General features: G+C 44.3%; 1 protein-coding gene across 1 annotated transcript in view; it reads right to left on the minus strand.

The window, feature by feature from the left end:
* Nucleotides 1–11,816: 11,816 nt before the first annotated feature.
* Nucleotides 11,817–21,811, minus strand: part of SLCO3A1 (solute carrier organic anion transporter family member 3A1) — a 129,272-nt gene continuing 119,277 nt past the window's right edge. Inside the window, exons 8-10 of the mRNA XM_066328287.1 lie at nucleotides 21,316–21,491; nucleotides 18,573–18,637; nucleotides 11,817–14,164 (exon numbers count right to left, since the gene is read on the minus strand). Of these exons, the coding sequence (XP_066184384.1) occupies nucleotides 13,785–14,164; nucleotides 18,573–18,637; nucleotides 21,316–21,491 (621 nt within the window). The 3' untranslated portion in view covers nucleotides 11,817–13,784. The remainder of the gene's footprint in view (nucleotides 14,165–18,572; nucleotides 18,638–21,315; nucleotides 21,492–21,811) is intronic.

Below are 21,811 nucleotides of genomic sequence, written 5' to 3' on the forward strand. Positions count from 1 at the left end.
GAAAAGAACTAAAAGGTGCATGATGCCAGGCCAGGCAGTCTCGGAGTTTTAACCATCAAAAGGCTCCTTCAGCAGCAGTAGCATTATGGAAAGTCCAAGACAGAATGTGGATCAAGATGTAAAATGTGTGATGTGGATCAAGATTTAAGAACTCCAGCCCTTCTGGAAGCTACACTCTTTGCTGAAGACTTTCCTCTGGATATTTTTTCCCTGCCATTGCTGAAACAGGCAGTTCTATTTCCAACCCACACAACGCACTTGCCCTCTTCAGGTCTCACAATTCTTCTCTTCCCACTGGAAGGCAGCACTGCCAGCAGAAGAGTTTTGACTGTAGCAGTATATTAACCAAACATCCTAATTAACTGATTCACCCTTTTATTGTCTCGCCTCTCCGCTATCTCTGAGCCTGCTGTGCTTCAACAATGCTTTAAAAATCTAACTTGTTTTTCTCCCCTGGCTTTTAAACACCCTCGCATTCCCATCTGCAGCTTTGTACAGAGATACACATGCAAAAACAAACAAACATGCTTCTTGCAGATCTTCCTTCCCCATCTTCTGAACACGGCCCCCAAAAGGGGGCTGCCCTGCATATTTCTAAAGCTTTAACCCAAGTTATGACCACATAAATAGAGCTCCAGGGATACCAGGTAGTTAACTCCAGTAATGGCAGTAAGAGAGCAGGGAATGGAGGGATGGAAAAGGGAACCAGCTCAAATAGTACTTTCTGAAAGATGATCCTAAATGTTATTAACTTGATTCTCCTCTGCCATCAAAATTACACCAAGGGATCTCCGGTTCAATGAGATTCACACCATGAAAAAACCGACAAAATCCTTTCTGTTAACAAGCCCATAAACTAATGGCACTTGAAAAACTCAGCACACCAGGCTTTATGACCTGCAGTGAAACAGATTAGAAATAATACAAAGGCAAAGAGAACCCCCTAAAACCTTATCTTTAGTGACAGTGAGTGTTCCTGTGCTGAGAAGGCTTTGGTTTTCAGCTCAGCACCTCTTCTGCATCTCCAGAGGCATTTGTTGTCCAGCAGCATGTTTCGACAATATTGGAAAAAAATAAATCAAACTTTTTTTTGTCATTTCAGCAAAGGCTGGGTCATCTTCTGGTTTCATACAGAAATCTAGATGTTTCTCAAGCTGCTCTGCTCCTTTCCAGACTCATTTGAAAGTTGTGTGGGTGTCAGCACTGGATGAGTGCTGATTTCAGTGGGGAATTCGTACATGTCCTGAATGGAGAAGGTGATTTGTATACACCTGAGGCCTGCAGGAAATGGTCTCCAGGATTTCAGGTGAAAGCATTCCTAATTAATCCAAGGGGAAGGATAGCATTCAGCATGCTCTGAGGGTTGCCACAAAACCATCATGGTATCAATCATTCCTATTATTGGCTCAGCGGTCCCTTTCCTCCTGCATATGAAGGGAGGGTTGGAAAGGTAAGTTTAATTCCAGAAACCATCTCTAAGACAGAAAATCAGGATGAGGCTCCACTTCATAGCACACATTTCTTAGACTCCTGGATTTCTGCTTGCTGAATTTCTGTACTCAGCAGCCTGAGGACCTCTGTTCACAGGCCAGCCTGCAGCTTCTGGGGCACATTCACTCCTCACTGCCATCCTGAGTCCACCTGAGAATAAGATAAAAAATTCCATCCCCTTTGCTCTCCCACCTCTCAGCAGAAATTTTCCTAACCTGCTGTATAATGAGACCATTTTTATTCTTTCTGGCCATCTCCTAAAGGTGAAAATCATCCCTCTGCTGAGCATCATCTTCCCGGGCTCAAGGCTTTTAATGAAAACCTCAAATTCCTTTATTTAAGGCCAGTGAGGTGACTAATGGACTAAACAGCCTGAGAGGTGGAGGAAAGGCTCTGCAGAAAAGCATTGTGGCAGCCAGCAAGGTCCTTGTGCTGAGCTAATGTTCCCGACAGCCAGACAGCCCCATGGACCTCAGGCAGGGAGCAAACTCCTCTGAGCTGCACTTTGTTCTCCTCAAGCTGCTCTTTCACACCTACAAGGCCAGTAAAAACACCCCATTCCTTCAGCTGCCCTTCAGCTTTATGGATTTTCACTCCCAAAAAAAGAGAGTTTCGACTGAGAGCTGCTATTCTGAGAACTGCAGGCTGGGCTTCTGCAGGCTGTGCTCAAAGGCAGTGGGACAGGCTCAACCCCTGAACACGGTGCTCCCAGCCTGAGGATGAGCCCTGCTCAAGCATCTTCCCCTGCCACGGAGGGAAGATGCAAATTTGCAAAAGAGCAGACACAAAGCCAATTTTAAAACCAACGCTGGCCTCAAGCTAACAGGGGAAAATGCACCATTAACTTTGATTTTTAAATACATTAGTTATTCTCTCAAAGGCCAGATCAATGGAAAAAGGAAACTGGGCAATGGATAAAGCTTTAATTGCTTAGAAATAGGATTCATCCTCACACTGTCTGGCCAGAGCATGGCCTTCTGCTGGGTGGCTGTGTGCTCCTGCATGCCCTCACAGCAGCTGTGCCTGCTCCCATGTCCCAGACGATCACCAGACCAGTCAGGCACTCAAAGTATTTTTCTGGTGGGGTCTGGATTGGCAAGAGGCATCTGTGAAAAGTTGCAGAAGGTTTATGTGCACTTGTGTCTCAAAATAGAACCAAACACTGAGTTTCAGAATTTTCACAGAAGTGTAACGTTAAGCAGAAAATACTGCTTGAAGGAAATCAAAACATTTCTTTTTGATAAAAGCCCAAACACTCCAATTTATTTTATATGCTGAGGAAATTCAAGCTACAGTTTTCCAAAGAAAACTCTAAATGCTCCAATTTCAACAAGATACTGCGAGCTCATCAGCTTTTGTTTGAATGAGAAAGCACTGAACGGAGATATTCCCACAAAAAGTCATAATTTGGAGGAAATTACATTCTTTTCCCCCCGCTGGGAATACTCTGACTGGCTGTATGTAGCAGTTTGGTTTTGCATTTTGCCTCCAGAGCCAAAGGCACTTGTGTGGAAGGACACCTATTTGTGACAGGAAAACAGAAACAAGAGATAAATGCCCAACTTTGCCTTGCCATGAACAACATGAGATGGGTCCCTGTTCTCTGGCTGGCTGGAAAAGGCTCTTCAGAGAAGGTTTGTGGTGCAGAGTCACAATTCTAATGAACTGTTCTGTCCTTCCAACATTCTCCACTCTGGATCACTGGACTGCTCTCTGCAGTCACACACACAGCCCAGGGCTGCTGCCAGCCCAGGAACACCCCAGCACAAAACCAAAACAGGCTCTGCCAAGCCCTCACAACCCCTCCAGGCCATCTCAGGAGCCATCTCAGGAGCACACAGACCATCTAAAGCTTCAGGAGCTGAGCAAAGCTGGTGCAGAGTGAAGACTTTCTGCAGAGCACATTGCCTGGAGCACCACAACCTTCTCCACATGGAGCTCCCCAGACTTCATCCCCAGTCACTGCCTTAGACCCAGCCCAGGATGGCCTTAGGAAGGCTTCCAGCATCACTGGGGCGGGCACCAGAACTTACCCAAGGTCCTGGAACACCAAGGAGGAGAAAGATCAGAGAAGGCTGAAAGGGGCAGGTAAACTGATGCTGTTGATGCGACCTAACTCTGAGTCCTTTCTAATTAAAGCAGGGCTTACAGTACAGCCACACACAGACCCTGCTGCTAATTAGGGAGGGCTGAGCACCGACACATCAACCTCCCAGTCTCAAAACATTAACTTCACCAGGTGTAGTATCTTCTAGGTGACATAAAGGTTAATAGTCTGCATCCACAACAGAATTCAGCTTGGTAAATACCCAATTAACCAGATTCTGTCACAGGTAGCAGCAAAAATGAAAGGTGTAGGATGGCTGAAGGGAGGCCCTGAAATGCTGGGTGTGATGTGTGCTGCTGTGTTCACCCACTGTGGGGGACAGTGGGGACCTGCCAGGAATGGCCAGAGGAGCAAGCAGGAATGGTGCCTTCAGAGGGAGCTTGCACAGACCTCAACACAACCAGGAGCTGGGCTGAGGGAAAGCAGTGAAGTGAAATAAATAAAAAGATTCTTCGCTGTCAACATTTAACAAAACATTTTTTTCCCCCAGACATCCTCCCTCACTCCTCCTGAACTATTCTCTAAAGCTTGTGTTGTTGCAAAGTGAATTCAAAGCAACAGTGGCTGGATTCAACTAGTGTGTAACAAAATTGTGTTTCTTTTTTTGTTTTTTTTTTTGACTTTTAATCTTTGTTTTGCTCACTGCCTTTCAGTAGAGGGAATTGGAACAGGGAAGAATTAAAAAAGGAACAAACAAGGAATAAGTGAATATTCAACTCAGTTGGAATGCAATTGCCTCGTTTAGCATCATTTTGTAGAAACTCAGGAGAAAACTTCCCTTCGATAAACCAGATTTGAAGCATTTAAAATAAAGGGTCAAAGAACTGATTATTTTATTCTGAGCAGTACAGCAGCTGGAGCAAGGGGAAGTGTCACTGAATCCTCAGGAATGTGTCACCCTCTGGGCCTGGTCCCAGGGCAGCAGGAGCATTGACGGAGATGGAGAAGCTTCTGCAGCTGCAGGGGCTCAGGGTACATGGCAGGGCTCAGCCACTTCACTCAGCTGTTGCTATTTCAGCTAAAAGCTCCTTTTTTTTCCCCCCTCCACAGCTGAACTGATACAAAGAGCGTGAGACACATTCATCACCACCGACACATCCAGCGTTTTCCTGCTCAAATCATGTTCCCTCTGAGCTCCTCCTCATTTTAGTGTCTTCCAGGTGTTCAAGTTCCTCCATTCTGCAAGAATTTAAGATGCTCTTGTTCTCTCTTTTCTTTCTTCATTCATTAAACTTCATTTTGCCCTTCCCCAAAATCTGCCTTACCTTCTCTGCCACAACCACTGCCTCACTGGACGTTCCCTCTGAAGGCACAGAACACATTCATCACCACTGTCATTTCTGGCAGACTTTCAACATCACCACCAGAACCTCCAACCTGAACTCTCAACCCTACTTTTACAGAGACTGAGAACTTTCTGGAACAGTCAGAGCAGCAGCCCAGCCAGCCAACCTGGGAGAATCAGAGATCATCCAGTGACACAGGACAAGAATGAAAATAGTGTTTTTAATATCATTTACAGCAAACTTACAGTATGTATTTCACATCACATATTTCTAAACTGCTCATCTGGAAAATATAAGCTGCAAAAATACAGAACACAGTACTCAAAATATATCGAGCATGTGGCTTCTCTTTTTTTTTTTTTTTTTTAATCAATTGTACAGTGAAACATTTCCTTTTCCAAACCAGGTTTTGGTTTATTTTGGAAGAGCTGCTAAACATCTGAAAAATTACCAGCAGTCCAATTACCAGCACAGTTCAAAGACCTTTCTGAGAACCATTTTCCCTTGGGCACAGCAGGAAAACAGTAACCCCCAGCTCGAGAAGGGGCAGTGGCACGTGGGTTAATCCAGGTCCCACACAATGCTACAGACTCTTTGTGGAGAAGTTCTGTGCAGGAAGATCCTTCTCCACAACCCACAAATGCTGCTCTGCCCAGGTGACTGTGAAGGACAGCAGTGGTATGAGGGACAAACACCATGGACTGGTCTGGTGCAGAGGCAGGCAAATACTCCTCCAATGCTGTGGACCCTGCACAGAGCTCTGCAGGTGAGGTTCAAGCCACAGGTGTGACAAACTGCATGGGGTGGTCTTGTTCTCCAACAAGACAATCAGTGTGGAAGCACCATCCATGCAGTGACGGAAGATTACATCCACACACCAGCTGCAAACACTTGTCAGAGAAGTCCTGAGCTCCTGAAGCCCAGAGAAACTCCCACCAACAACCCAGTTAAAGAGATGCATCAGGATTTGGAGGGCACATGGCGGGCCTGCCTTGTGAAAATGTATTATTTTCTTTATTTACACTATGGAGAAAAAGAAGGATGGATAAAGGAGTGGGTTAAGGAACAAAGAAGGTTCCTAATATTCTTATCAGCCAAAGCTCCAAGCCCCTCAATCTCTGCCAGAGACACAGAGGAGCCAGTGGTCAAGAACAGAACTTTCCCAATCTACTCTGAATTTTAAGCTCTCGAATTTGCTCATCTGTAGCTGCCACTAAGGGCTGTCAGGGGTGGGGGATCACCAGGTTACACAGGCAAGGCATGAGCTGCTGGTCAGCCTCTACAGCAGGAAAACAAGCAAAGAGAGATCAGCCACTGAAACCTTGCTGTTTCTCTACCATGAATGAGAGATGGCCAAGGACTGGCTGCGCAGTCTCTTCTCCTCATGAAACACATCAAGAGCTGCTCTCCTCCTGCCTGTGTAAACTGCCCCCACTCCCTGCCCTCTGATTTCAGATGGTGCTCGTGTCTTGCCTACACAGGGCAAAAGGGATTTTAAAACAGCCTTACTGCAAACACGCCCTACCTAATGCCATTTCTGCATTGCTAGCTCACACAGCTCCAAATGTCCCTGTGCCTGGAATGTGATATAAGTACATACAGCAGGGGAAAAAAAACATTTCTGCAGACTGCATTTGACTTGTATCAAAATCCTAACGAACACATTTATTGTACTTTATTTACATGGTAGTCACGTATAATATAATACAATACAGCGTTCCATTTGCAGTGGTAGGCACTATGGGTTTTAAAATGTCACAGCTCTTCCCCTGCTCCATCCCACCCCCTCCTCCCTATGGATGTGGCACCAAGAGCTCCCTGTTGTGAGGTCCCAGCGCTGCTCCAGTTTCCCTCTGAGCCTGCTCTGGGATGGCTCCTTCCCAAAAGCAGGAGAAGGAAGCTGAGACTCCAAAATTTCGGTGGTTAGAGACCACTGGCAGCCCTTAGCACTCGTCAGGGGCAGTCATGTGCAGCCTCCTCACCATGCTTTGCACCAAAACACTGTGAAGGCAAGGTGGGGCTGTAGCTGAGCTACAGACCCTAGCACAGGGAATAGGCCACCTGTGATCACAGAGCACCGTTTGGTCCTGCTGCAGTAAGACTTCAGGAAAACGGCTGAGTCTCCAAGAAGGATCATCCCGCTCCTCTGATAGGGCAGGAAGTGTCATGGGTGAAGAACAGGGGTAATTTCTTCCTTTCAAGTTCACAGTTAGAGTTGTGAGGCACCAAAAACATAGCACTGTTTGCACTGAGGGGTAAGTGCACTGGTGTTTGTGCGACGCCGTACTGCAAGAGGAAACAGGTTCTGGGGGCTGAGATACCCGTGGCAGGGAAAGATGCCTTTTGCTGTCCCACCCACAGGCAATTCATTTGGGAAGAACTAAGATATGTTAGGCCATATGCAATTCTCTTGTGATGCTCAAGAGGTTTCTGCTTCCGATCCAAGAGCTGTGCAAACATCGCAAATAAAATTTACACCACCTGCTTCACCTCAATACCAATCCAGTTCTGCCTAGGTTCATACCCTTCTGCTGTTTGCTCTCAGTAATTACTCAAATGAGTGCTTTAACCAGTAGGAACACTGGGAGAGGCTGAGAATTTCAAGCATCTGTGAGAGAATATTCCTGGAAAGTGGACTGTGAGTTGGGAGCCAGCACTTTGGCTGTCCTGGAGCACTGTGTGTCCAGCGGTGCTCAGCCCACTGACACTGAACAGGGATCCTCTTATTCAATTCCAAATCATGTATTTTTGAACTAAATATTTCTACTGATGAGAAAACTCCAGCCTAGGGAACTCAGGGAGCAGGAATTTTCCCTGTGAGTTTTATGTCCATCCAGAACAAACCCCTGTGTGAATTACAAGGAAGCTTTTCCAGCTTCTCCAGACTGCAGATGGATGTGCAGAAACAAACCTGCAAATACACTGGAGGCATCTTCTTGGTTCTCTCAGCAATTTGCAAGGAAGAAATAAAAGCGAAAATTCATGAAGTTGCTATAAATTATTTGCCAAGTTGCAGCTGACAAGTTGCTTATTGCTTCCTGCCACTTGCAGACATCAACTTTGTGCAGAACAAGTCCAGCACTAGAAACTGTTTAGGGTACAACAAATCTTTTCCTTCTTAGGGCTGGACACCCTGCTCTGCCACATTTAAGCTGAATAAAGTGGGGAAAACATCACAAACTCATCCCATCCCAATGACTCCATTTGGGGTCACTCCATTCATCAAACAAATACAGATTGAAGCAAGGTTTTGACAAGCAAAACAACAGAAACACTACAAACATCCTGAAGTCCTACTCTTGCACCCATCTAAATGGATCTTCTGTCCACATGGCTTCTCCTGAATTCCCTGTGTCCTTTTGGGACCAAGAGATGCTCAGAGCCAAGCAGCCAAGCCAAGACTGAAGCTGAAAGAAAAGCAGTCCATGTCACACTCTGCCCTAGGAAACATCAGTATTGCTTCTGGGCAGGCACAGCTTCCTTCTGCTGCCCTGAATTCAGGGAACAGACAATGGCCAAAGATTTTACTTGGCATCACTAGTTAATAAAGAAGTACCTCACGTCTAAGAATTGCTGAAAGGCCATTTTTCAGCAAAGCAATTGTATTAAGACTCAGACTGGCTAGAAATATCAATGGAATGATAGAAAACATCATTTGCAGCCTAGAAGTTATAGATTTGGGGGATATAAGCAGAACAAACTAGAACATTTTGAACATATGTATAACTAAGTGGGACCTGCTGGCATCCCAGGCAAATTTAAATGCCTCTCGGTGACTGGATACCTTGTATTGACTTGGTATAGCCAAGTTGTGCTTTGTCATTGAGGGAAGGAAGAACTGTAGCTTGAGTAAGGAAACTGATGGTCAGTTTGGAAGAAAACACCCATAAACCATGGGTCTGGTGGAGGTAGGGCTCTCCAGGAGCACAGAAGGGTGGATAATCCTTTCAGACACACAAAGTGGCTCAGTTACCATGTCCTTTCCTCCTCAGATCAGTCTCAACCATCAGATAAGCATGGCTTGAATCTGGCTCCCACCAAAGGTTCCCATCTCAATAAACTGCTGCCTGTGTTCTACCAGTTGTATCTTGGCTGCCAACAAAACACATGAGGCACAGCAGCAGTGTGGGATGCTGGGAGAGGTGAACCCAGATTTAGGTGAGAAATGCCAGAACCCCTATTGCAAACGAGAGCAGGTCAGAATTATTGCTTCTAATCAGGGGTGCTCTGCCCTATGCACAGCAAGCTTGTGAGCTTTGCACGTATTAATTAGATTGAGAGAGAGAACAACAACAAACCTGCTCCTGTCTGCAAACACAGCTCACAGAAATTAGGGGGATAGATGAGCACAGCTGCATTTAAAGGCAGAGCAGGAGTAAGTCTGGAAACTCTTGTGAATAAAGAAACAAAGCTGTTATCACATCAGTCCAGTGAAGCATTTGCATGAGTATTTTATACTGACAATTCCCCACATCACCTGTCAAGAATAAAGCAAACATCATACCAAGAATGCCAAAGTCTGAAGAAAATACCAAGCCAAACACACCCAGCTGTGACAAACTCTCACAAGGCACCAACAGCTGACCTGGGGGCTAAAGCTTCACAGTGCTGGTAGGCTTCAGGTTGTCGTGGGCTGGCTGTAGAGTGAAACTGCTGGCTGTGAGATGGAGGTGCCTTTCTGTGTCTCAGGACCTCGTTTACTGAGAAAAAAGTGAGTCTGTCTGAGACACAAAGGTGAACCTTAAGCACACTGCCTCCACTGCAATGTGATGAACATAAAACTCTATGGGGATAGGGGAGGGAGTCCAAATCACATTAATTCCCTTAAATTTTTTTTTTTCAAGGAAAAAAGAAGTCAATGCATCTCAGCCATCTGGAAATACTCCAATCACGTTCCAAATGTCTGCAGACCATCAGTTCAATTTGGAAGCACTTTGAAGTGTAGCTAAGTCAGATAATGGAAGCTAATTCCTCTCTGCATCTTTCCCTTCTCACCTTCTGAGCAAGGTGAGACCCAACCATGATTAACAGCAGCAGCACCGAGGAGTTCAGTGCATCACAGAGGGAGGTCCCTGTTAGCTGAATTGCCAAGAATGGAAGGTTTGTGATATTCAAGTGATAATTCAAGTGATGGACTTTTCAGACCCACACTACATCCAAGATGTGCTGGGCAAAGCCAGAAAAATGGATGATTTCTATATGTATTACAAGAAGGTTCTGGGAATGCATCACCTTGTCAACAAGGATGCAGGGAAAACGATTCCAGTGTCATCTGCACCAATTTTAAATTGGGCCCCCTGTTTGATTGCACTGGGGCTATTCCAAAGTGGGATCTGTGCAAGGGGAAGGAAACCCCAACCTGAAGTCATGCAAGGCAACTGGTCAAACCCAGAGAGACTACAGAATCTCAAGTAGTTTGTTTTTTCAAACATCCCATTCCTTAGCAGACAGCCACGTGGGGAACACAGTGCTTGGAAATGCCAAAAGAACATTTCTGCTGAGACTGAGCCCTCAACAAACCCCTAAATTTCAGTGCCCTTGAATATGAAGAAACAACCTCCACCATTGGATCTGGACTGCACAGCTCACACCATGCCCCTGTTTCTGTTCTTGGGAATGGGCATTATTCCATCTCCATCCTTGTTTGTTAAGTTTCCTGCATGGTTAAGGCAGCTGCAGGATGGAGGCGAAGTGCTGACGGGTGAAGGCCCAAAACGCCATTTGGAAAGAAGGAGGATGTCTGACACTCATTTATTATTCTGTAACAAAAATCGGGTTGCAGGCAAAAATGGCTTGTGGTTCTGAAATCAGAAAAAAACAAAATGCCTGCTGGTGTGGATGAAGGGTTTGGTCTGTGTATTTTTTTTAAACTAAAGCTCTGCTCTTAAATCTGTACCAAAGCACTGACAGCAAAGCCCTTCACAATGCAGGCATTAGACCTAACCCTGGGAGGACAAAAAAAAAAAAAAGAGTGGGATGGGGGAAAAGCTTTTCAAACATTCTATTGTCAAAAGAAATAAAATAGCAATCATGCAGGAATTTCAAGTTACAGCTTAAAAATAATGTAAGTAACCCCATTCACCTGCATCTCCCACACATACTAAGGGAAGAGATCAAATGAAAAAAGTAAAGAAAAACAAAAATGAAAATGTTTTGTGCCTTGGAATCCTGTTTCTATAACTCCGGTCAAGGGGGACTTTTGACTCTACCAACAAACCACAGCTCGTGAACACTGGGAGTTTGTTTTACATCATATCAATCAGCATGCTATTCTCCTTCACCTTGGACTTTCAGAGGGGAAAATCATGAAATTGTGAAAGGGGTTATGAAATTTCAAGCAATCAGGCTTTTAGAAAGGTTCTATTCTGTGACATTTGTGTTCGAGTCTGAAAGTGTGTGTATAGTATAAAATTATGAGCTAACATTTGGAAAGACAGCAGTCTAAGTAATAAATCTGCAGAATGAAGAGAACTGTACAGAATGATTTCAAAGGCTTATACTTGACAATTATATATATTTTATGAGACAGTTATGCACCCTGTGCCTTTTTTGAATTCATTGTTTTATGGATGCAATATCTCTATTTTAGCAGACAGGATATACTAAACCAGTGGAATGGTCTAAAAAGCATCATTTACCACCCAATGTAACAATGGCACTGCATAGCTTAATATTTTCTTTTCCTTAAAATTCTTAATCAATTGAGTGATTCTTAACATGGCTGAAAACCAAGAATTAAATATCTGCAGTTAGAATATTTGTTGAGTGTTTGGCACAATGGAGTTTATTTGATACACCCTTTATTCCCTGCCCTTATTGTTGCTGAACATGTAATTCTGTGCATAAGTTGCAAACACACACAGTAAAGTCAGTCAAGTGGAAGCAGTTTGATACTCCACACCCATGTTGCAAACCTGGGTAAGAGCAGTCTGCTGAAAAGGGGCTGAACATGAGTCACAAGTTACCAACCCTCCATAATTGTGCCAGCTCGGGGGTGTCCACTGCAGCAATGGACAGGGATTTGGGGAAGATCAGCCCCTCTGCCACCTGCATGGAAGTGACACCCAACATCTGACTCAACAAGCCAGTTTACTCCTCTAAATATCCTCGAGTTCACAACAGCTTTGAAATTCACACAATAAAGGAACTTTTAATTATGATGCTAACCCTTAAAGCCCTTCTGACATTTAGTCCATTGGAAACAATTATGGTTCTTGGGGAAAAAACTCATCAAATGCCGTTGATTTGCATTGCCTCCCAGCAGGAATGTTTTGGAAAACAAAAACATGCATACAAAATAAGCCCGACCCTCATGCCTCTTGTAATCAGATGACAGTTTCCCCATGGTTTTTGGAGGTTTAGGTAAGACTGCACTGCAAGAGCCAAGCCAAATCCGCTTCTGCATGGATGCTTTGTGGGGAGCTGAATGGAAGCCTGGGTTGCTCAGGGCTGGCCAGCCTCTGCTCCCATAACCCAGCCTTCCAGAGGAACACTGTTCCCACATGTACAAACAAAATGTGGCATCCAGAGAGATTATTCCATCTTCCTCACACAGCTTCCACTGAAAGTCAGCAGAATTTCTCAGGTGAAAAATAAAATACCAGTTGTGAGGGTTGAAGGATTAAGGTCAGAATTCCTCTCATCTTTACACACACACACACACGCACACACACACACTTTAAAGAAAACATCCACCACACAATTTCTAGATTGCAAATTATATATATATATATCTTTAAAAACTGGAGAGAACATAAACAGCCTCTCCACATATATATGTATTCACTGAGTCACATAGAATATGAAAAAACTATATTATGTAAATCATCATATTATCTATAATTCTCCAACTGACAATTGTTTTTATAGAGACACAGTGCATTCATTCTCGTTTTTAAAAACATATTATGTGTCTTCATTGGCTTGGTAGCATATTAGAATGAAGGCGTATGGATAAAAAATGCAGAGGATTAAACAAACCCCTTGAGTCACATTACGTTTGGGTGAATTAAACAGGATCCTTCCCCAAACTAGCATAAATAAATCCTCCTCATGGAAAAGTGTCAGTGATTTAAGGGTTAACATAGATTTGAAAATAATTTCAAAAAACATCTTATTAGAGGAGTACACAGATAAGTATTTGGAACTCATCCCCCTTTAAAAAATGACAGCACGTTTGGCAAGTGTGAGCAAATGTCTTGAACTCTACTGGGTTTGAGATCTGAGCGCAGTTATTCACAGACAGCCACGAAGCTGCAATCTGCGAATAAGCCTGGGCTGGAAGGACTTGGATACCCCTGACAGCACTGCTCGCCACCGGGAAGGTTTCCAGCAGCTTTCAAGGTATTTATTGTGGACTCGTGGCTGGTGACGGAGTGTGACTGCTGGAAAGGCTCCAGCACTGCTCCCTCCATTACAGATGCAGCAGGTTGGAGCAGCACCCAAGCCTGGCCAGCCCTGCAGGGCACCACACACCCCATCTCAACTGGGAAGAAACCCTATTGCTGTTATCACCCTGCTGTTATCACCCTGCTGTTAGCAGCTTGCTGTTATCAGCTTGCTTTCTCTACGCCTCGTGCCCAAGCCTGTGCAGAACTCGAACTCTCCGGTGAACCTCTGCAGATGCCTTCCTTGGAAGCTTCTATTGTCACCAAAGGGGCTGGTACCCAGCCACAAGGGCTCCCTGCTTTCTCCATCACCTTGCAGGATGCCACAAGTGATCCCATTGAAAGATGCTGTTCTTAAGAATCCTGGCTGGGTCTGACTTTGAGAAAAAGACAAAAGTTTCCTGTGTTGCCGTTGCTGTTTTTGCAGTTGTTTCTTCTTTCATTCGTGCTCTCTCCTTGTTTTTATTAAAAAGGACCCTTGTATTATTAATATAGTTCACCCCTCCACAGTCACTATAAAACAGACTCCATGTTTTCACACCACTCGTGGTCTTCAAGGTTATAGATAAATTTTGTCCTATGTGGTTGGTTTTGGGGCACAGAGTCCCGCCCCAGATTGTCTAGGGTGAGAGTAGAGGCAAAAAACTCACTAGTGCTGAGACCACCTTCGTGGTTCTTGATGTATCTTTTATAGTTTTTCCTCAAGCACTGCCAGGTGGTTGTGTACAGGATGAATGCAAAGGACTTGAGGGCAATAGCAATGCTGACATACAGGTATCTGTAGACCACGTTGTCATACAGTGCACAGGCTCCTTGCTCGCCACAGAACGTGCTCCAGAACAGACACGTGGAGTCAATCCCGGCCCCAAAGATCAGTGGAGGTGGGATAAAACCTGCCAAAATAAGAGAGACAAATCATGCTTTTATGATCCCTGAGATAAGAGAGAGAGAACGTGACTACAGTGAGTGGAAAGAGGGTACTTTGTCAAGGTTAACAGTCTAAGCTGCAACCTGTGATTCTAATTTTTGAAGTTCTAAATCAACCTGAATGAAGTTTGTGGATAAGCTTTTAGCTTGGACTTAATGTCTACGGAAGAGATTCCTGCTGATATCAATATGCAGCAAGGATTTTATTCAAGTTTGAGTGGCTTTTATTAAGCTTCTTGTTTGCCTAATGAGACTAAGTGGAGGGGTAAATGAAAGAGGAGGAGGACAGCCTTGCAGCTCACTCTGCAGAAACTGGCAGTTCTGCACTTTAGAGTATTCACCTGAAGGATCTCACAGCACTCCAGTTCAACACCTAAAATCAGCCTCGGCACTGAGATCCAGTTTTGGACTCTAGCCTGACATAGCAAAAGCTTTTCCCTGGAACCAAGGAAAAAAAACAATAGGCTCTAATAGATGTCAAAGATGCCATCTGAAAAGAAGGAAAAATTTCAGAGTGCCATTAAATGAAATATCACAGCAGGATTCTCCCACAGCCACTGCAGCTAACTACCGATGAGTGTTTCTCAATCATAGTTTGCAGCAGAGCTGCAATCTTAAAGTAAAGTAATCACTCCAATCTCATTTAACTAATAAAGGAAATGTTTTTCTTCTCTACTTCCCCCCATCCTACAGGGGCACTGCAGCAACCAACCCCCCTGTTCCCCACTAGCCTGAGGATGCTTAGGACATCCAAGTTCCAGCTTCGCGCTCCCCAACCAGTGCACGTGCAATGAGTGCACAGCACTGGGAAGAAAATGTGAACGTTCTACATAATGTAACCATTTCTCTACCTTCTGCTGTATTTATGGGCAGAGGCTAGAAGCAGATAAAGTCTGAAAAAAACCCTGATTGATAAAGTCACTGCTGTGGGTTAAGACAGTGAGCAAAGGAGAGCATTGCGTGTACTGAAATCCAACAGCAGGCAGGCACAACACCCCCCTGACAGTATCAATGCATCCGTAGGTGCTGTGATGCCTGAGACTCTATAAATACCTGTGAAAGCAGACACAAGGACTGCAGTTTTTAGACAGGAAAGTGTTTAATCTTGGATCCAGTTTCATCATTAACCTGGATTTCCAGGCTTAAAAAAGATACCTTCCTTCAGCTTGTCACGAGCGAAGTAGTGACATTCATGACATGTATCCTAAGACTACAAATAAATTGGTTGTCTTCACTGTTCCCTGTGGTAACTGAGATCTCTTTATTTTATTTTGTTGATGACTGGAGCTCTGTAGATTTTGTTTGATCTTCCTTATATGCTGATAAATGCAAGAATTAAAAAAGGCTATATGGGCTTTTGGTACTCATTTTAACCAGTCATTAATAGCACAAATGTAGTAAATAAAACCAGATGATAAAAAAAGCAAGACAATCTGTTTGTTAGAAATACTAGTTCCAGTCATCATATCTAAAAACCTGTCTATGTTCTGGAAAAAAATATCAGCACCAGCTCTTTGTTCATCATTTCAATGACTGGAAAATCCGGGCTGGGCTGGCTCTGCTTCTAAGTTAAAAGATGCTTTTTTAGTTGAAACCTGTGAACAACCACACACTCAACCTGGATTTTAAAAATTCAGCTGGGCTCCTGCCACAAACAAGCAAGAGGCTGTGCTGCTGACTGCAGTTTGTGTGCCCACTGCTGCTGGATGGCACCTCAGGGGTAACATCTGGAGGTGGTAGTGACTGAGGAGCCACATTCTTTCTGGAGTAACAGAAAACCACATTTGGATCATAATTTTGAGGTGTGAGTCCCTACTTGTTAACATGCTGAGAGATGTTGACACAAAGCTTTGGAGACGTGCAAGCTGAATTTCAGAGAGAGCTGCCATCCCCACCTGCTGGCTTCAGCTGGCCTGCCTGGTGTCCGTGAGAATCTGGCCTGGAAAAAGTGCTCCTTGTAGGACTTGAGGAAGGACCTGCTTCCCTTGAACTTCAAAGCTACTCCCATGTGAATGAAGCCATGTGGAAACACCTTTTGCAATCAGTGAGTATTTTAGGTTGTTTTTAGCAGAGGAGAGGACAAGAGACTCACAGGAGCAAGCTGGTGCTCAGAGCTCCTGAGATAAGCAAGCCAAAGGGTTGCACTGCACACCAGAAACTCCTCCTGAGAGTGAAACACTGTGGGGTTTTGCTGTGTTAGAATAAGAGGCAAACAACATGAGCTTGGAGGAAAAAAAATCTAAGGAAGTGCCCTGGTAAGCAGAGGCTCTTCTAGGATACATGGTGAACACCACCCAGAAAGGATACATCCAGGATCTTAAAGGTCTGAAATTCTTTGCCATTCTAGACAATTCCATTCTGAACCTTTGGCTCCAATGGCACTACTTAACTCTCTTTGGCAAACTGCAGTAATGCTTTTATATGAAGACATTGTTAGGCTGCCCTCTCACAGCAGAATTCCTACGAAATGAGATAATATGTGCAGGAGGATAACGGGAGAATTCAGTCATGTTTCATGTTATTACAGTGAATATTAAAGAGAGTCAATCATATTCTACCTCTTACTGCAAAGTGTTGCAAAATTTTCTGCTTTATATATATATATATTTCATAGCAGAAACTGTAGGGCTGCATAAAAAAAGGTGCTTCTGTCTTACTGAAATCTATTAGGTACGATTGCACCTTCGGGTCTCATACCTCTTGCATTTAATTCTCTCCTTTGGTTCAAGAAGCAGCTATTATCACTGTCATCTTAAGTCAAAGCTTAAAGGTGAGCTGAAAAGCTTTTAAAATAAATCAGCAAAGCTATTCTCAAACCTCAGGCTGATAGAGGCACAATTTGGATACCCTTGCTCATATGGAAAAGTATCTTTCTCTTCATTTTCTGTGCGTTCCAGCTACATTGCTGATATGCTTCAGGATATATTGTCTTATTTCATGGGAATCCCTTAGTGACAGAGCAACACATAAAGATTTGAGTTTAAATTCTCACCATGGCTTCTTTATCAGAGTGAAAAAAAGAAATCTGTTCAACTTAAGCCTGAGCCTGGTTTTAGAGGAATTTAGGATGCTGCTATCTCAGGAGGCTTCTCTCTTTTGAAAGGAAAAAAGAAAAGCCATAAAAATCCCTCCCCTTAAGTATTTTTCTTTTGGAAACAACACCCCACAGCCTTCCTCCTTGCACACTTGCCTGCTGACACTCCACATTCAGCCAGTCACAGCTCAAGTCAGGCCAAAACCCACGAGCAGCACCAACAGCTAAAGAAAATGCTGTGTTTGCAAGGCTTGAACCAGAGCTGACCCAGGTCAACTCAGAAACTTCCCTTTGAGTTATCTGAGCTCTGGGTAAGTTAACTGGATGGAGCTTTTTGTATGGCTGCAGTTACTTCACCAAAACCAGTGTTCATCTAATGTATTTGTAAACTGGTCTGGGAGCACCATTTCCTGTTCAGCTAACAGGGAATAAGGTGTTAAAAAATTAAGTAAAAAACCGAGGTCACTTATTCGAAGCAATGTTTGATACTGCTGGATTTTCAGTCTTGTGCTTCCCAGTGTCTTGCTGTAGCCTAAAAGATGGCACTTTAGTCTCCAGCTCATTCCTCTGGGACCAAGGCAGCCATGCAGGGAAGGTGCTCCCTGTGCCCTGCTAAAAAAAGTAAATTTCACTCCCACAACATGCAGAAACCCTGGGCATGAGATGGTCCCACACAACGATGGATCAGAGGATTATGCCTTGAATCACTGAGACTAATGAGCTGAAATAGAAGAGCTTTAAAACAGGAGCCACCTCTTCCAGAGGGAAAAAAAAAACCACTCAGAAACAAGCAGCAGCCTGGTATGTTCCCTTTAATTCATACATTCACTTTAATTCTTACTGGTCCAGAGAAGGAGCCATATGGGATATGAACCCACAGGAGGAAACAAGGACTCAGCTTGTCTCATTTTCCTGATTTCCTTTCTGAGAGACCCAAAGGAAAGAGGCAAACCCACCCTGCAACATAGGTCCTCTCCCTCAAAGGAAGGTGAAAATCCACATCCCTCTGCTTCAGCAATATGCAATACAGCAGTAACTCCACAAGCTGCTGACATGTTAATAACAGCTACAGAAGAGAAACTGTTTGTGTGGGACCATGGGAGAAACAGTAATTTCTCGTGCAACACTGCATTTTCTTCCATTAGCACAACACAAATAGCAGGAAAAGCGCCTTCAGGAGCCTTGATGTGACATCCCTCATGGAGAGAGCTTGGACCCCAGTGTCAGACCCCACCCAGGACAACCACAGCCAGCAGAAATCAACTTTTGCATGTTAAAAATGGAGTGTTCCATGAGGAAACAGAGGTTGGGAGAGAAGGACATACAACTTTTGCACCTACCTAGCAACCGGAGCAGCAGGAAAAGCACCCCCAGAGCGTAAGACTTGAGTTCAGGGCTCACGGTTCTGCAGGGAGGAGAGAGAGAGAGAGAGAAATCGATTCCTGTTGTTCTGCTTTGATTAACACACCCCGTGGCCATTCTGAGCTGTCAGCCAGGATGCCACCAGCACCTCTTCAAAAAGTCATTAATGGGGCTTTTCTTCAGCCTTCTCCTGAACTGCCTACAGCCCCAAAAGTAATTGCATCGGTGATAGGTTCAGGAATTAGCCAAGTCATTAATAACAACAGCTAATGTTGTCATTGGATGGGGAAAAATGGAATTCCCATCTCATTAAATCATTGTTTGCAAGCTCCCTATCATGTTTTCAAGGCTCCAGATGTTGAGAACTGGAGGGAGAGAATTTTTGGTTCTGAAACTCCCCAGAGTACTGGGAACAAGAGAGGGAGGGAGGATGGTGAACCAAAAGGTTCAGTCAGTTGATTCAGTGAGGAAGGGCTCAACACTAGTTTTCATGCATGTGACTTCAGAATGCCACTTTTTTTATCTTGGGAAGACAGTGTTTGCAGTGTCTTCTGCTACAAACACAACCACTTCTGCATTAAGATTTATCTTTCAAAGGTGCTTTAAAAAAAACCAATCATGGCAGGGGTGGTTCTCTGTATAAATACACTGGAGGTGCATCAGCCAAAACTGATAAAACAGAGCCAGCAAGAGCTTTTAAATTAGGAGAAGATACTTCTGATGACCTGCCCTCCTCTCACACATTCACGGGCCATGTAATACTATATCATGAGTTCTGCATGAAGCCTGTGACCTCAGGATGAATTTCAGCAGCTCTCAGGCAGACCTCCATGCTTTATATAAAGACTTTATGCCAAGAATTATATGACCTTGGGAAAATGTTCCAATGGTTAATGGCTTGGCTCAAATAGGATTCTACAGTTGGGTGGGAAATGAAAGAAACAGAGCATTAAAAGTTTATTTTAATGAAAAAATAGATTATCATATGGAATATTCACAGTAGGCTTTTAATTGGTGGTGATGTCTTTTCATCCACTTTTCTATATTTAAGACAAAGCCAATGTCCATACCTTTAGGCTGGAGTAAAAACTGCCACTTGGAGAAATCTCCTTTTCTCACTGACTAGAGCAGTGACCAAATGACTTGCTCAGACAAGACATTTACTTTGTAGACACTGAGTCCATTTTTAAATAACCATGGGAGCTGCCAGTGTCACTTGTCGCTGCTCTTGACACCAAGGACACGTTCATATGCCACAACTTTCTTTAAGCAGTGGAAGATGGCAGTTGCAAGAGAGCACAAGGTGGTATCTGGCTCAGAGCTCTCCCCTGTACATTTGGCAGCTATCAGTGATTCTGAGTGAAGTTACAAATCTGGATGTGTGAATTGTTTATTTCCTACAGCTCTGAATTGAGTATGTTTAATCTTCCCTTTGCTTTTCTTATTCCCTGGTGGTGTTCTTCCTGGCTTGCTGGGATTATCTCATTTGAAGGCAACACTCAGATGTGTCCATGCAGGATCCTAAAGGTGCTGGCAGCTTCCTTGAACAAAGAACTCTTCAAACTTCAAACTGCTTTTGTCACAATATTTATCATGAGGAATTTGATTTCCCTTTAGCTACCAGAGATGCAAAGAGAGAAATGAACTAGTAGGTGGAATATCTCATTTTGTATCCTGCAGGGAGACATGCCCTCACAGAGCTGTTCTGTCCAAAATCCACTCAAGAGTGTGTTTCTAATACAGACCTTATTGATTGAATTTTATTGGAATTTTCCAGGCAGCAGAATGGATCTGCTATTTATGCCTCTGGTTATTATTCTCAGTAAGTGACAGCTTGGACAGCTAAGTAATTCTGGATAAATGTGGGCTTAGATATATATGTATATCATAAGGTGAAGTGTTCCATATGTCTGGAAAGAACACAAGGTCAGTTATTTGAATGAGCTACTTTTTCCCACCTATTCACATTGGTTTAACTCAGACATGTCCTTCAGACTTCCAAGTTCCTTATGTTCTTGGACTTGGTCCAGGATGAAAGAAGTTAAACTCCAGTCAGGCAGGTATTCACCAAAGCTAGTTTTTGCCACAGCATTTCATCTTTCTGTGGTGTCTATGGTCTCCAGACTATCTCAAAAGGTGATCCTAAGCCTCTCTATAAGCCATTATGTGCTGAGAACAGGGGGTGGCAATTCTGCCCCTCTCCCGATGCAGCTGAACTTCCTTACTACCTTGACTGGAAACTGCACATCTGTATTTCCACGTTAATCTCAGGAGAAAAGCCTCTGCCACCATTCTCTGCAATATCCCTGCAGGAATCTCGTCCATTTGGGGCCCATTCCACCTCACTCCCTCACTTCATCAAAGGACAGCTCAAGCGATTCCTGTTTTCGCTCTAGCAGCTCCAGACTGCAGGTCCTGAACTGAGGCCATGCCATGGCTAAACCAGGTGCTACCAAATGAAAAAAAAAAGTGGCTTAGATAGAAAATTGCTTGAATGGAGGTTCAGCTCGAAACCATGGGTGTGGGTACAGTGAGTTCAGTGTAAAAGGCAGAGGCCAGGAGCTGTGTGGGACCCTCAGCTCCCCACTGGGCCCTAGGGTGCTTCCAGCCCTGAACAGGACGGTCACTGATGGCCCTGCTTGGTGAGAATGAGAACTGATGGCCCCAGTGACGAGGATGGTGACTGGAGCCCCAGTGATGAGGAGGTGACTGAAGGCCTACCTGATGAGGATGATGACGGACGGCGTCTGCGCCATGGCCCCGATCATGCTGCAGACACACATCACGCACAGGAATGTCAGGAAGGCCTCTTCGCACCCAGGGCTGGGGCATTTGCCAGGAACCACGGTGGCGTTTTCGGCAGGGACTGAGGTGAGGCACGAACAGCCACTGAGGTTCTGCAGAGGGGCACAAAGAGTCAGGGGAAGGGAGAGCTGTGATCCCCACCACTGCCCTCTGTAACTCAGCAGCAACGCCAAATCCTCTAATGGTCAATTAAGTAACTCCTAAGTGCTTGTTGGAGGGGGGTTTGGAAAGAATTTCAGGAGCATCAGAGCTGATGCATGTTGCCAGCAAGGGAAAGCTGTCCCTTGGCTTGTTTCTTTTCTTCTGTTCCTTTCAAGTCTCTCCCATAAATGTCACTGCAACAAAATTATTACCGAGTTCTACCTCTTTGGAGGAGAATAAAGAAACAATCTGTGTCTCTGTGACAACCAAG

Source organism: Sylvia atricapilla, chromosome 13, assembly GCF_009819655.1.
Source record: "Sylvia atricapilla isolate bSylAtr1 chromosome 13, bSylAtr1.pri, whole genome shotgun sequence".
Taxonomy (NCBI): Eukaryota; Metazoa; Chordata; class Aves; order Passeriformes; family Sylviidae; genus Sylvia; species Sylvia atricapilla.